General features: G+C 36.0%; 1 protein-coding gene across 6 annotated transcripts; it reads right to left on the reverse strand.

Annotated features, from left to right (window-relative positions):
- Positions 1-5909: 5909 nt before the first annotated feature.
- Positions 5910-11805, reverse strand: LOC148621779 (uncharacterized). 6 transcript variants are annotated; one of them, XM_088576461.1, is made up of 3 exons: positions 11531-11805; positions 8597-8728; positions 5910-7031 (listed from the first exon to the last, which is right to left on the reverse strand). In XM_088576461.1, the coding sequence occupies exon 3, from the start codon at positions 6964-6966 to the stop codon at positions 5926-5928; it is 1041 nt and encodes a 346-aa protein (XP_088432587.1). In that variant the 5' UTR covers positions 6967-7031; positions 8597-8728; positions 11531-11805; the 3' UTR covers positions 5910-5925. The 6 variants fall into 6 exon arrangements, with proteins under 6 accessions (XP_088432587.1, XP_088432588.1, XP_088432589.1 ...); XM_088576462.1 differs by lacking the exon at positions 11531-11805 and adding an exon at positions 10898-11153; XM_088576463.1 differs by lacking the exon at positions 8597-8728.
- Between the last annotated feature and the right edge of the window lie 484 nt (positions 11806-12289).

Raw genomic sequence — 12289 nt, forward strand, 5'->3', positions numbered from 1 at the left:
CAGTTAAAATCCCGACTTAAAAACATTATACATCGTTGTTTTTCCCAAAAAAATGGTACACCTAGATACATATATATATAGTTCTTGGTAGAGATTCCTCATACTTTGTAAGAAATAATTCCAAATCATCTTCCAAATATACAGAAGAAGATTTTTACAAAATGCTGGAATTTTTAATCGACAACATATTTGTTCAGTGTGGTGGACGCGTTTTTCAACAAACGGTCGGCATTCCAATGGGAACAAATGGTGCTTCACTACTTGCTGATCCATTCCTTCACTCATATGAGGTTGACTTTATAGCTGATCTGATCCAAAATCAAATCGTTTAGCTACATCCTTTAATCTCAGTTTCCGCTTTATAGATGGTATATTATCTTTAAACAATCGCATCTACCCCAAGGAACTTGAGATTAAGGATACTACAGACACTGTGAAGACAGCCTCATATCTTGACCTAAAGTTAGAGATCAATGGTAAAGGAAAACTATTGACCAAACTTTACGACAAACGTGATGATTTTTCATCCAGAATTGTCAACTTTCCTTTCAACTGTGGCAACATCCATTCAGCTCCTGCATATGGAGTGTTCATATCACAACTCATATTTTATGCCAGAGCTTGCCGAGACTACGCAGACTTTTTGTATCGCGCTAGATTTCTAACAAATAGGATTCTGGAGCAGGATTATGTTGCTACAAGATTGAAGTCATTACTACATAAGTTTTATGGTCGTCATCATGAACTCGTGGATCGTTACGATGTATCCATTTGCTCCATGAAAACTGATTTGTTCAACATGTCATAATTTTCCTTTCCTCTTTCGTCTACCCCGGACTTGATTTTTATGAGCAACTTGGCGGGTGTTTCTAGAAAAGTAGAGGACGCTTACCCTACCGGTGCATCTTTGTTTGTTTGTTTGTTTGTTGGGGTTTAACGTCCGAGCAGCAATATTTCAGCTATATTCAGACGATGAACATGAAATGGATGATAAAATGAACATGAAATGAAAAAAAAAGGATGGGTCACAAGGATAATAGGGTCGACAAATTTTGATTGCCACTAGAAAAAGGGAGGGATGGGTAAGGTCGGGCAATTTAGCCTCCTGTGGCGGAGCGCAAAGGTTCCTTCTCCTATCGAATACCACAGCGGGGTTCTTTAACGTGCGAGGAACGTGGCATCTTTCCAAACATGGTGCACCACTATGGTTTGCGGTCAGGTTTTCCGTATTATAGCCTGACAACCCCAGCATGTAACATGCCAGGGGTACCCCATTCCACCACCTGGGGCACACATCCCAGTTGCTCTGTGGGCAGAGCGACTAGCCCCCGGCTAGGTTTCTGAGCACTATTTAGTCGCCTTTTACGACAAGCTTAGCGCTGCTGCAGGCCTATTCTTTTGACACCTGGACCTGCACGGGGCACCGGTGCATCTAGTCCATGCTCCTAGGTATTAGTGTAGTCCGAGTTGTTCATTTGCTTTTGTTGCTTTGTATGTATGATTTTAATTACTTTGTGTTCTTTGTTGTGTATGTCTGTTTTCCAATTAATTATCATATTATTCATCTTAACTATTTCTACACTTAAATGATTTTGACTCACAGGAGAACATTCCGATACCTAACTGTTTATCATATTGATATACCCCGAGGTAGCAAACAATATGTTTTGAATACTTTCAGAGGGAGATTTTTCGGATAAATAAAGAATACGACCAACATGACCTATAGTGCAATACTTTGTTCTATCATCCTGGCAATGAATATATAATCGCGATGAAAAAAAACCATCAGAAAAATTTCGTGAAGCCTTAACGTGAGTTTCATTGAATACAGATATATGAAGACGTGAACAAAACCTTTTTATTCCATTCAGTTTAGCATAATATCGATACTAAATGCCTTGACAAATACGTGTATACTATCATAATAAATTTTTCCAACTGCTAAGGGCGTATATTTGATTGGGAACAAATGTTTGATATTTGCATAAAATAAATGTAATGTATTAAAATAAAAATAATAATAATAAAATAAGGGTTTCATATATATATGCACCTCCTGAAGTGTGAGAGTAAAATGCATCTAATTGGACAAAAACATCTCAAAGACATATCCGGCTTACTATTCTCCAAGTACATGTTGTTCAAGACTCTAGAATTACTTCTACCATGCATTTAGTACTTAATTCGTTTTTTTTTTGTATAAATATTCCTGCAATCAATCTTAATCATCTTCTCCGTATTGAATACATCGTATCGTATGGCAAAAATCCTTATCACATGCATTCGGACCAAATCTATGATATTATTGTCTCAGGATGATAAGACTGTAGATATAACATCTGCGTTTGGAAAAAAAATAACATCGGTTAAGGTAGTGTAATGTACGCGCATAATGTGAATAAAGACGGAACTAAGTAACAATGAACATACACAAACTAAATGTTTGTTTGTTGGGGTTTAACGTCCGAGCAGCAATATTTCAGCTATATTCAGACGGTGAACATGGAATGGATGATAAAATGAACATGAAATGATAATGAAATGAAAAAGGAATGGGACACAAGGACAATGGGGTCGACAAATTTTGATTGCCACTGGAAATTGGGAGAGGTGGGCAATTTAACCTCCTGTGGCGGAGCCCTATGGTTCCTACTCCGAGAGAATACCACAGTAGGGTTCTTTAACGTGCGAGGAACGTGGCATCTTTCCCAACACGGTGCATCACTATGATTTGCGGTCAGGTTTTCCGTATTATAGCCTGACAACCGCACCATGTAACACGCCAGGGGTACCCCATTCCACCACCTGGGGCACACATCCCAGTTACTCTGTGGGCAGAGCGCCCTAGCCCCCGGCTAGGTTTTGTTTGTTTGTTGGGGTTTAACGTCCGAGCAGCAATATTTCAGCTATATTCAGACGATGAACATGAAATGGATGATAAAATGAACATGAAATGAAAAAAGAGGATGGGTCACATGTATAATAGGGTCGACAAATTTTGATTGCCACTGGAAAAAGGGGGATGGGTAAGGTGGGCAATTTAGCCTCCTGTGGCGGAGCGCAAAGGTTCCTACTCCTATCGAATACCACAGCAGGGTTCTTTAACGTGCGAGGAACGTGGCATCTTTCCCAACACGGTGCACCACTATGGTTTGCGGTCAGGTTTTCCGTATTATAGCCTGACAACCCCAGCATGTAACACGCCAGGGGTACCCCATTCCACCACCTGGGGCACACATCCCAGTTGCTCTGTGGGCAGAGCGACTAGCCCCCGGCTAGGTTTCTGAGCACTATTTAGTCGCCTTTTACGACAAGCTTAGCGCTGCTGCAGGCCTATTCTTTTAACACCCGGACCTGCACGGGGCCCCCCGGCTAGGATTCTGAGCACTATTTACTCGCCTTTTACGACAAGCTTAGCGCTGCTGCAGGCCTATTCTTTTGACCTGCACGGGACCACACAAACTAAATTAAAATTACACAGAAAGGTTTATACAAAGTAATCCGTACTTGCCTTCTTTTATCTTGTAAGTATGCCATCTAATTATAATTCAGTAATTCATATTTTACTTTTTTACCTAACTTTCTGTATGTATTTGTGACCTTGATTTCAATAGTTTACTTTGATGAACATCAATATTTGTGGGATGTTACATATACACGCACTAGGTTTGACCAAAACTATTTTATTTATTTATTTATTTATTTATTTATGTTACTTGAATAATATAGGGACAAATCTTTCGGTGTACATGTGCATAATGATGATTTTGGGCCAGGTTCAGCCTGTCCTGTGGCGTGAGGGTTTCCTCGCTTCATTTAAGACCAATTGGTGGCATTGGGCTGCATTTCCAACTCTGTGGGGTTGTTGTCTCTTTGATATATTAACCATTTCTATTCTCGTTATGCATTTGTATGCAATACATGTACCTGGGAAAATTAGGAATAACCGATTCATTCGTACAATGTAAATACGTGGATAACCGTTACAAAACAAAACAAAAACAATTGACAGAAGGGTCACATGCATAGAAAAACCAAATAGATAAATGTGCAAAAGACCGATATTCGAATCCTGTATGTCAGATATGTCTAATGGATGTCTACACTTGACGAGCTGTTGCTCAACTCAGTATAGTACTGTAATGCTATTATGAAAATGACTCTCTGAGATGTTCCTATTGAAAAATACTGGGTCTTACAGTCATCGGCGCCATTTGCATTAATTATAAGTCATGCAGTGGCATGATCTATGGTGGAATTCAATAAATAGCTATGTGGTACGAAAATGATAGTGGAAATTAGGGAGGATAAGCCAAACAATTATACTTTTCCGATGGCTTGTGCTGTTTTACTTTTAGAGAAATTAACCAATAAATTGGGGTTTTTTTTGTTTTTACTAACCGTTCACTAGCGTGATGTTCATAGATGTTTTTTTTTCTTGATAACAACATTAGTAATAACTGTATTGAAATCAAATGTTAGGAAAACAATTTTTGTTGAATTGAGAACCCTTTGTATAGAATACAATATAAATACAATAGAAGATTGTGATGTCATTTATAACATCGTGTTTAAGTATGTATAACTTTTATAATCTTTATCACTGGAAACCAATGGTTAACCTTCAAACACCTAGGCCTATAATTTATTTCACAAATGTCACAATGCAGAATTTCAGTTCGCATTCTTAAAATAATAATGACAAGATATTGATAAAAATACTTGAATCAATACTTACTATTTGCCTTTCTTGTAATATCATGTACGAGGTCATTCATTTGTTTATATTTAGCTACAAACCAACAACTTTCGTTGTAAAGTAAATCTTAGCTTCTTATAACCAAAGGACGTTCGATTAAATCTATGTCAGGACAAATAAATTTCTATTGATATGTACCATAATCCATGTTTGTGTCTAGTCATAGGACAATTGATCGTTTTCTTGGGGTCGAAAACACAACCCTCCGTGGCCTCCTTGATATTAATATTATGGGGTCGGTCGACAGCTTCAGTTTCAAAGAACCTGTACATTTATTCTTTTTAGAGGACCCTTATAATAATCGATTCGAACATATTTTATCTGTAGAGTGTCCTACATAGTTGGTATTGACTTATGAAGTATTGTACCCGTATATACTCAGACACAACTTTAATGAGAACGGGTTAACATAATTAAATTGTTGGTGCAAAATTTATCATTTATCCATCAGCACCATGAAAACTGATTTATTCAACGGGTCATGGTTTCCCTTTCCTCGTTTGTCTACCCCGGACTTCGGCAGGTGTTTCTAGAAAAGCAGAGGACGCTTACCCTACCGGTGCACCTGGTCCATGCTCCCGGTTTTTAGTGGAGTCCGAGTTGCTCATTTACTTTTGTTACTTTGTATGTATGATTTTAGTTACTTTATGTTATTTGTTGTGTATGTCTGTTTTCCATGTCTGGTCTTTTGTCCCTGTATTACATTCTTTTGATTACCGCTATAACCTTGGTTCCCTTGATTACTGTTACAAGACAAAAATTGTATTTATAAAGTTGATACAATCGTTACCAGTAAAGGCTAATCCATTCGTGATCTGCATGAAGTATTCTGAATTTGCATATTTGGTGCAATATTTTTCCGATAGCATTTTTCTTTTCAGTAGTAGACATAACATGCAGACCGGTAGAATAGTGTTTGAAGATTGGATGAACGTTATATTTGTTTTCTTTAGCGCCATTGTTATGTGGATTCAAAAGATAATTTACAATATCAGATAATGAAGTAAATCATCAATTACAAGTGAAAAAAAGTAGACCTTAGCGACAAAAAGTTATGAAACCATACAGCAAAATCTTGTTGAAATTCATTGAAGTAAATACGCAATACAAACGGAAGACAAATCTTGCAAAAAGTTCTACGCATAAGTAAGTCGTTTCAATATTTAATACTTATGTTCACCATCAGAAATTAGAAGCTTACAAAATCCTTCCCGCTCCTGTTCACTTTTAACGTCATTTAACCACTGCATTATATGCGATGTTTTTTCTTCGTCACAAAAGTTAGTTGTTATATGAACAGGTTCGTCTGCTATCACAGGGACGGAGTTGTTAACACAGCGCGTGAACATTACTGGTTTGGCACGTGATCTAGTAACAACAACCCCATCTTTTGATTTTGTAGCAGTTTGTTTTGCTCCAGATGGATCCTCGATACTTGTTGTTTTATTGGAAGACAGATCGTCAACACTTATATTCTTTTGTCTTTCAGAACTTTGAGCAGTAGCAGTGGTAGATGAAAAAGGTGTCAGTTGGGTTTGCACAGCTTTTGCACATGCGTCAGATGAAATGTCATTTTGTTGCTCAAGATAACGAGAATCAAAGTTGTCGTTATCACTAGAAAATTCAACTTTACAAGCGTCGTTTAAACTAAATGTGTTCTTTTCGTTAGAAAGTTTCCCTTCCTTTAATTTTAAATCATATACAACAGTTATGAATACATTTGAAGGATCATGTTTGTCGTCACTTTGGCTTCTTCTCAACGAAAGCTGTGGAATCGTTTTTTCACGCCTAGGACTTGTTGGTTCTTCAGTGTCATCGGAGCACAGTTTGTATTTAGAATCCAGTTGATTAAGACGTCCGAAAGGGTCGTTGAATTTAACTGTTTTCTTAACAGAACTATCTACATTAGTATTCTTAGAAAGAAACCTTTGTCTTTTTATAGCATTTCGCCAGTGTTTATTCCCAATTTTATGCTGTTCGTTTTCGTTGGCAAGATTTGGCATACTTGCAGCATTTTTCAAAATGCCTTTTATTTTAGATGCAGATTCTGCTTTCTTTTTTCTGTTAGCGTCTTCAACCAAGCTCCCAAGAAACTGCAGTTTTGTCATGCTACCCCTTAGACGACTGGTTTTGGTAACCGTCTCGGGTGTGTTTCTCTTTGGAGAGTGTCCGTATACTTGCATCCCCTGTGGTCCAACAAACATTTTTGTTGGTTCTGTTGTCTAGGTCTTATATTGATCTAGTCACTTATTAATTTTGTCTCTTTTCTCTGAAAAATAATGATGCAAATGCAAGTATTTCAGCAACATAGCACCATTGTTAATTTTGTAAATTAATCGTGTATATCAATAGTAAACCATGGATACTAAGGGATGATGGATGGCACATATCTTATTCTCATTAAAATAGTAATAGAAGCTACCAAAATGACAATTATATATATCATTTATAATATGAAAGAATAAGCAAGGGAACCAAGGTTATAGAGGTTATCAAAAAATTCATACGTACAAAGTAACAAAAGCAAATGAGCAACTCGGACTCCACTTAAAACTGGGAGCATGGACCAGGTGCACCGGTAAGGTAAGCGTCCCATGCTTTTCTAGAAATACCCGCCGAGTTCCTAAAAAAAAATCCGAGGTAGACGAAAGAGGAAAGGAAAACTATGACACCTTGAACAAATCAGTTTTCATGACGCAGATGGATTCACCGTAACGATCCACGAGTTCATGATGACGACCATAAAACTTTTGTAGTGATGACTTCAATCTTGTAGCAACATAACCCTGCTCCAGAAGAAGCCTTTTTGTTAGAAGTGTAGCGTGATACAAAAATTCTGCGTAGTCTCGGCAAGCTCTGGCATAACGTATGAGTTGTGATATGAACACTCCATACGCAGGTGCTGAAGGGATATTGCCACAGATGGAAGGAATGTTGACAATTTTGAATGAAAAGCCATCAAGGTTGTCGTAAAGTTTGGTCAGTAGTTTTCATTTACCAGCGTATGTTTGTTTGTTTGTTGGGGTTTAACGTCCGAGCAGCAATATTTCAGCTATATTCAGACGATGAATATGAAATTGATGATAAAATGAACATGAAATGACAAAAAAAAGGATGGGTCAAAAGGATAATAGGGTCGACAAATTTTGATTGCCACTGGAAAAGGGGGATGGGTAAGGTCGGGCAATTTAGCATCCAGTGGCGGAGCGCAAAGGTTCCTACTCCTATCGAATACCACAACAGGGTTTTACCAACGTAAAGTGTAGGTCAAGATATGAGGCTGACTTCACAGTGTATACAGTATCCTTTATCTCAAGTTCTTTGAGTAGATGCGATGTATCAAATCCCCAAAATAAAATTAGAATTGTTTAAAAATAATACGTCATCCATATAGCGGAAGCCGAGATTAAAGGATCTAAACCATACTCTTTTTTTTCGATCAGATCAGCTATAAAGTCAGCCCCATAAGAGTGAAGGAATAGGTCAGCAAGTAGAGGAGGACATCAACGCTAAATTTAATGCAAAACTTTACAAGCAAGAAAATAAGAAAAACAGTTAAATATAATATCATAAGATAATTCATATATTAACACGCATTTCGAATTCTTTGAATTACACTTACTTGAATAAGATTGTTTGGTCATAAAACATAGAAGTCCGTCAAGTTAAATCAAAAAAATCAACAAAATTATGTAAAAATCTTAAGTAACCTTCAATGCACTTTTTCATGTGATTACAATGGCAGACTAATTAGTTTCGGATGATTATAAAAATTTCAATACCACTATAAAAACAAACTGGTATTTCTCGTCATTGTTGAAGACAGACACTTACCGACAAAGAATACGGTTTGCGTTTAAATGTATGGGTACCTATTCCTTTCACTATGACAGTCAATATTTCTACTGCATTAATTTCCTTTTCAACGATTGGATTTATATTTGTACATGAATCTTATTAGTCAACCTATTAAAAGACAAAAAGAAATTGAAATCGATCTTGTCCTAAAATTTGCATTTCGCACCTACGCAACGAACAACGCCATGCTCGTGGTATCAAGGATTCGGAGAAGTATAAGTCTTGATCATATTTACTTATAAATTCATATCTACATTTATACGTTTTTATGTCACATTTAAAGCTTCCTTGATCCTTGCCATGATGACAGTTGAATTTTTCCAATTATATTTAATACTACTGTTTACTAGGACACGAACGAAAGCATTTCAGAGGATATACTAGAGTGACACCTGTAATTGATACGTTTAGAGTTTTTATTGCTTTTTTACAGTTTGAAAATAAAACAAAGTATTAAATTTGTACCTTTAATGTAAATAAATAATTTTGTATTATAGAGATCACAACCAAGAATTATAAAATCATATATAAAGGACGAATAATAACCAAGGTGTCATTTGTAATATCGTTCATAAACGTTTCAAAACGTGTTTTGTTTGTTTGTTTATAATAACATTTGTTTCCACTCTCGAACAATAGATGGCGACACAAATACATTTATCATGCATTTTATTTTCTACTCAATCCTTTGATTTCTTATTTACCTCAATGAAAATGTTGCGTATTATATTCATATCTAAAGTGATGCAATTATTTTTATACAACTTTCTAAAATGCTTTTGTTCAATTTTCAATACATTCGACCACGGACCCCGTCTTGATTCCCCCTTTTCATTTGCACTGATATCTTCAAGCGGATATTTATTTTGTTTATTTAGAAATTAGAAGATCGAAATCTACGACATGATTAAAATATATGATTGATTGATTGTTGGGGTTTAACGCCTGAGCAGCAACATTTAAGCTATTTTCTGGCAATGAACATGAAATGGATGATAAAATGAACATGAAATGATGATGAAATAAAAAATGGGATTGGGCACAAGGATAATGGGGTTGACAAATTTTGATTGCCACTGGAATTAGGGAGAGGTGGGTAGGGTCGGGCAATTTAACCTCCTGTGGCCGAGCACTATGGTTCCTACACCGGGAGAATACCACAGTAGTGCTTTTTAACGTGCGAGGAACGTGGCATCTTTCCCAACACGGTGCACCACTATGGTTTGCGGTCTGGTTTTTCGTATTATAGCCTGATAACCCCATTCCACCACCTGGGGCACACAACCCAGTTGCTCTGTGGGCAGAGCGCCCCAGCCCCCGGCTAAAGTTCTCTGAGCACTATTTAGTCGCCTTTTACGACAAGCTTAGCGCCGCTGCAGGCCTATTCTTTTGACGCCCGGACCTGCACGGGTCGATTAAATGTAAGTGGTCATTGCAACCATTGCTGATGTAGAAACATAACATTGCCCGTTCCTTTCTAATTTGTTTTACTGCCATACGTTTTACGGCAACTTAGAATAAGATTGAAATATCATGGGTCATCATGTAAAGATACATGTATAATATTCAATAATGATAAAGAATTTAAAAAATAGTGAATGAAAAAGTCAAGATGTCATATCTTTACAGCTAAGCTGTCAGACTTTACTGTACAGCTTTAAAATGAGTAACAGAAACCCTTCATCATCATCCAATTATCTGAAAATAAGGGACTTCAAAAACCTGACTTCATATCAAGAATTACCACAGCTTAATTGTTACATCAAGTCAACCATTATTATTTTTAGTGCTCTGACTAAAAAATAGAATGTATCTAATTGTTTTTGTGTATATGAGAGCGATTTTGTTTACGACCAATCTTTTAGGAAATACAAGAACAATTAAAACGTGACATTTTTCATCTCGGTGGGGTTGATGTCTCTTTGACATATTCACTGTTTCCATTCTCGTTGAATTGTGTAGTTCCATGAATTCTGGTTCATGCAATAATTCATGGAAACATGAATAAAAAATATATATATGTATACTCTGGACATCGTTTTGAATAGTGTAGCGCAATGTTTAAAACAATACACACCAACGATTCACGGACGCGTGGAAAATACATTTGCACAAATGTCAGAGCTATAACAAAACGTCATTAAACAAGCCTACCAACAGTTTGTTTTAGCCTCCATTAATTAACAATGTTTGTTAAAATCTATAATATGTCTGCAGGATAAAAAAAACAAAAGCAGAAATCTGTATTTTTAAAACAATAATTTGAAGAAAACTTACTCATTCCTTGCTCCTTTCCAATTAAATAAAAATCAGCACCATAAAAAGAAATAAATTCGAAGAATTTGGCAAGTCAGTGTATTACCTACACGACAATTGCGTCATTTGCGAGTCAGAGTCAACCTCGGATAATACTTTAACCATTTTATCGATAAAACTTTGGTCCGTCTCATAAAGATCCCAGTTTGAATTGGAAAGTATTAACGAAACCATTCCGCAGTAGATAGAGAGAAATTTAAACCAGTAAATAAAAAATGATAAGTAAAGAGTTTACGATTATAAATGGATAATTACTTAACGCAAATTAAAAAGAAATGAACATTAATCTAACTTCTCAATATTGATAAATACATTTAAAAATATTTTATTTATACGGTTTGAAATAAATGTCTATTTGTTTACAGGTGTCCTCTCAATGTCAAAGTGATACCACTCTTTAACGACAATATTGTGAAATGTTATAATGTAATACCATACTTTAGTACCCTTTTAAAAGTGCTAAGTACTCGGAATTTTAATGACTTTTCGAAATCGTTCTACTGTTAGACTGTCTTGTTTGTTTTAAATATTTTTACTGCCCTTTTAGGCTTCTTGAGTTGTAATAAGGCTAAAGATTATGTCTTAAATACTTACCTCCGTCTCAGCTTTATTACTTCAACTAGTGCGTCTTTAGACTCTAGGCGTCTGCAGCCGTGTCCTGTTATGGTGAAATAAATATTCTCACACAAGTTCTAACGCCGTTCCTAAACACACAGCACCTGCTGATAAAATGTTACTACATGAAAAATGTGTACAGCAGTACCGGAATTTGCAATGTAAATATAAATTCTGCATTAGTTTTCATCATGTTCATATTTAATTATTGTTATTGTTGTGGTTTTGGTTATGTTTTAGAAGTTGTCCTTCTTTCCCACTTAAAGCTCCATGTATGAAAAGTTATATTAAATGTCTCTTTGACGTAACTTTAACTGAATTAAGAGGTTAAGTATGTACTTATTTGCCTTCTTTGATCACAGTTTTATATACCGGTTAAATGTAATCATGTAGTGATATATAAATGATAGTATCAGTTAATCATTTTATTTCTTTAACGAGGAGTTAAAATTGAATATTGCTGTCTCGTTTTGAGTTTCCATTTAAAAAAATTCTTTTTCACAATACTTAGATACGACATCATTAGTTTTGTATAGAGAATCCAGAGATTATGTCATAATCATAGAAAATCAGAATAAACGCATTAAGAAAAAAATGTTGTGATATATAAAGTTCTTTAATTTATGGACAATAATAGTTATTCAGTGCCCGTAATGCAAGAGAGACTTTTACACGAAACGTAAAAAAGTTGACCACGTCGAGCAAGCGTATTTTTTTTCTTCTACAAGCATCAATGGC

The sequence above is a fragment of the Perna viridis genome, chromosome 3 (genome assembly GCF_037379345.1).
Source record: "Perna viridis isolate PV_CMFRI_1.1 ecotype Kerala chromosome 3, ASM3737934v1, whole genome shotgun sequence".
NCBI classification, from domain to species: Eukaryota; Metazoa; Mollusca; class Bivalvia; order Mytilida; family Mytilidae; genus Perna; species Perna viridis.

What these genes read in the sequence shown, in the direction of transcription:
- LOC148621779 (XM_088576463.1), bottom strand. Translation starts at nt 6,966, where the DNA reads ATGTTTGTTGGACCACAGGGGATGCAAGTATACGGACACTCTCCAAAG.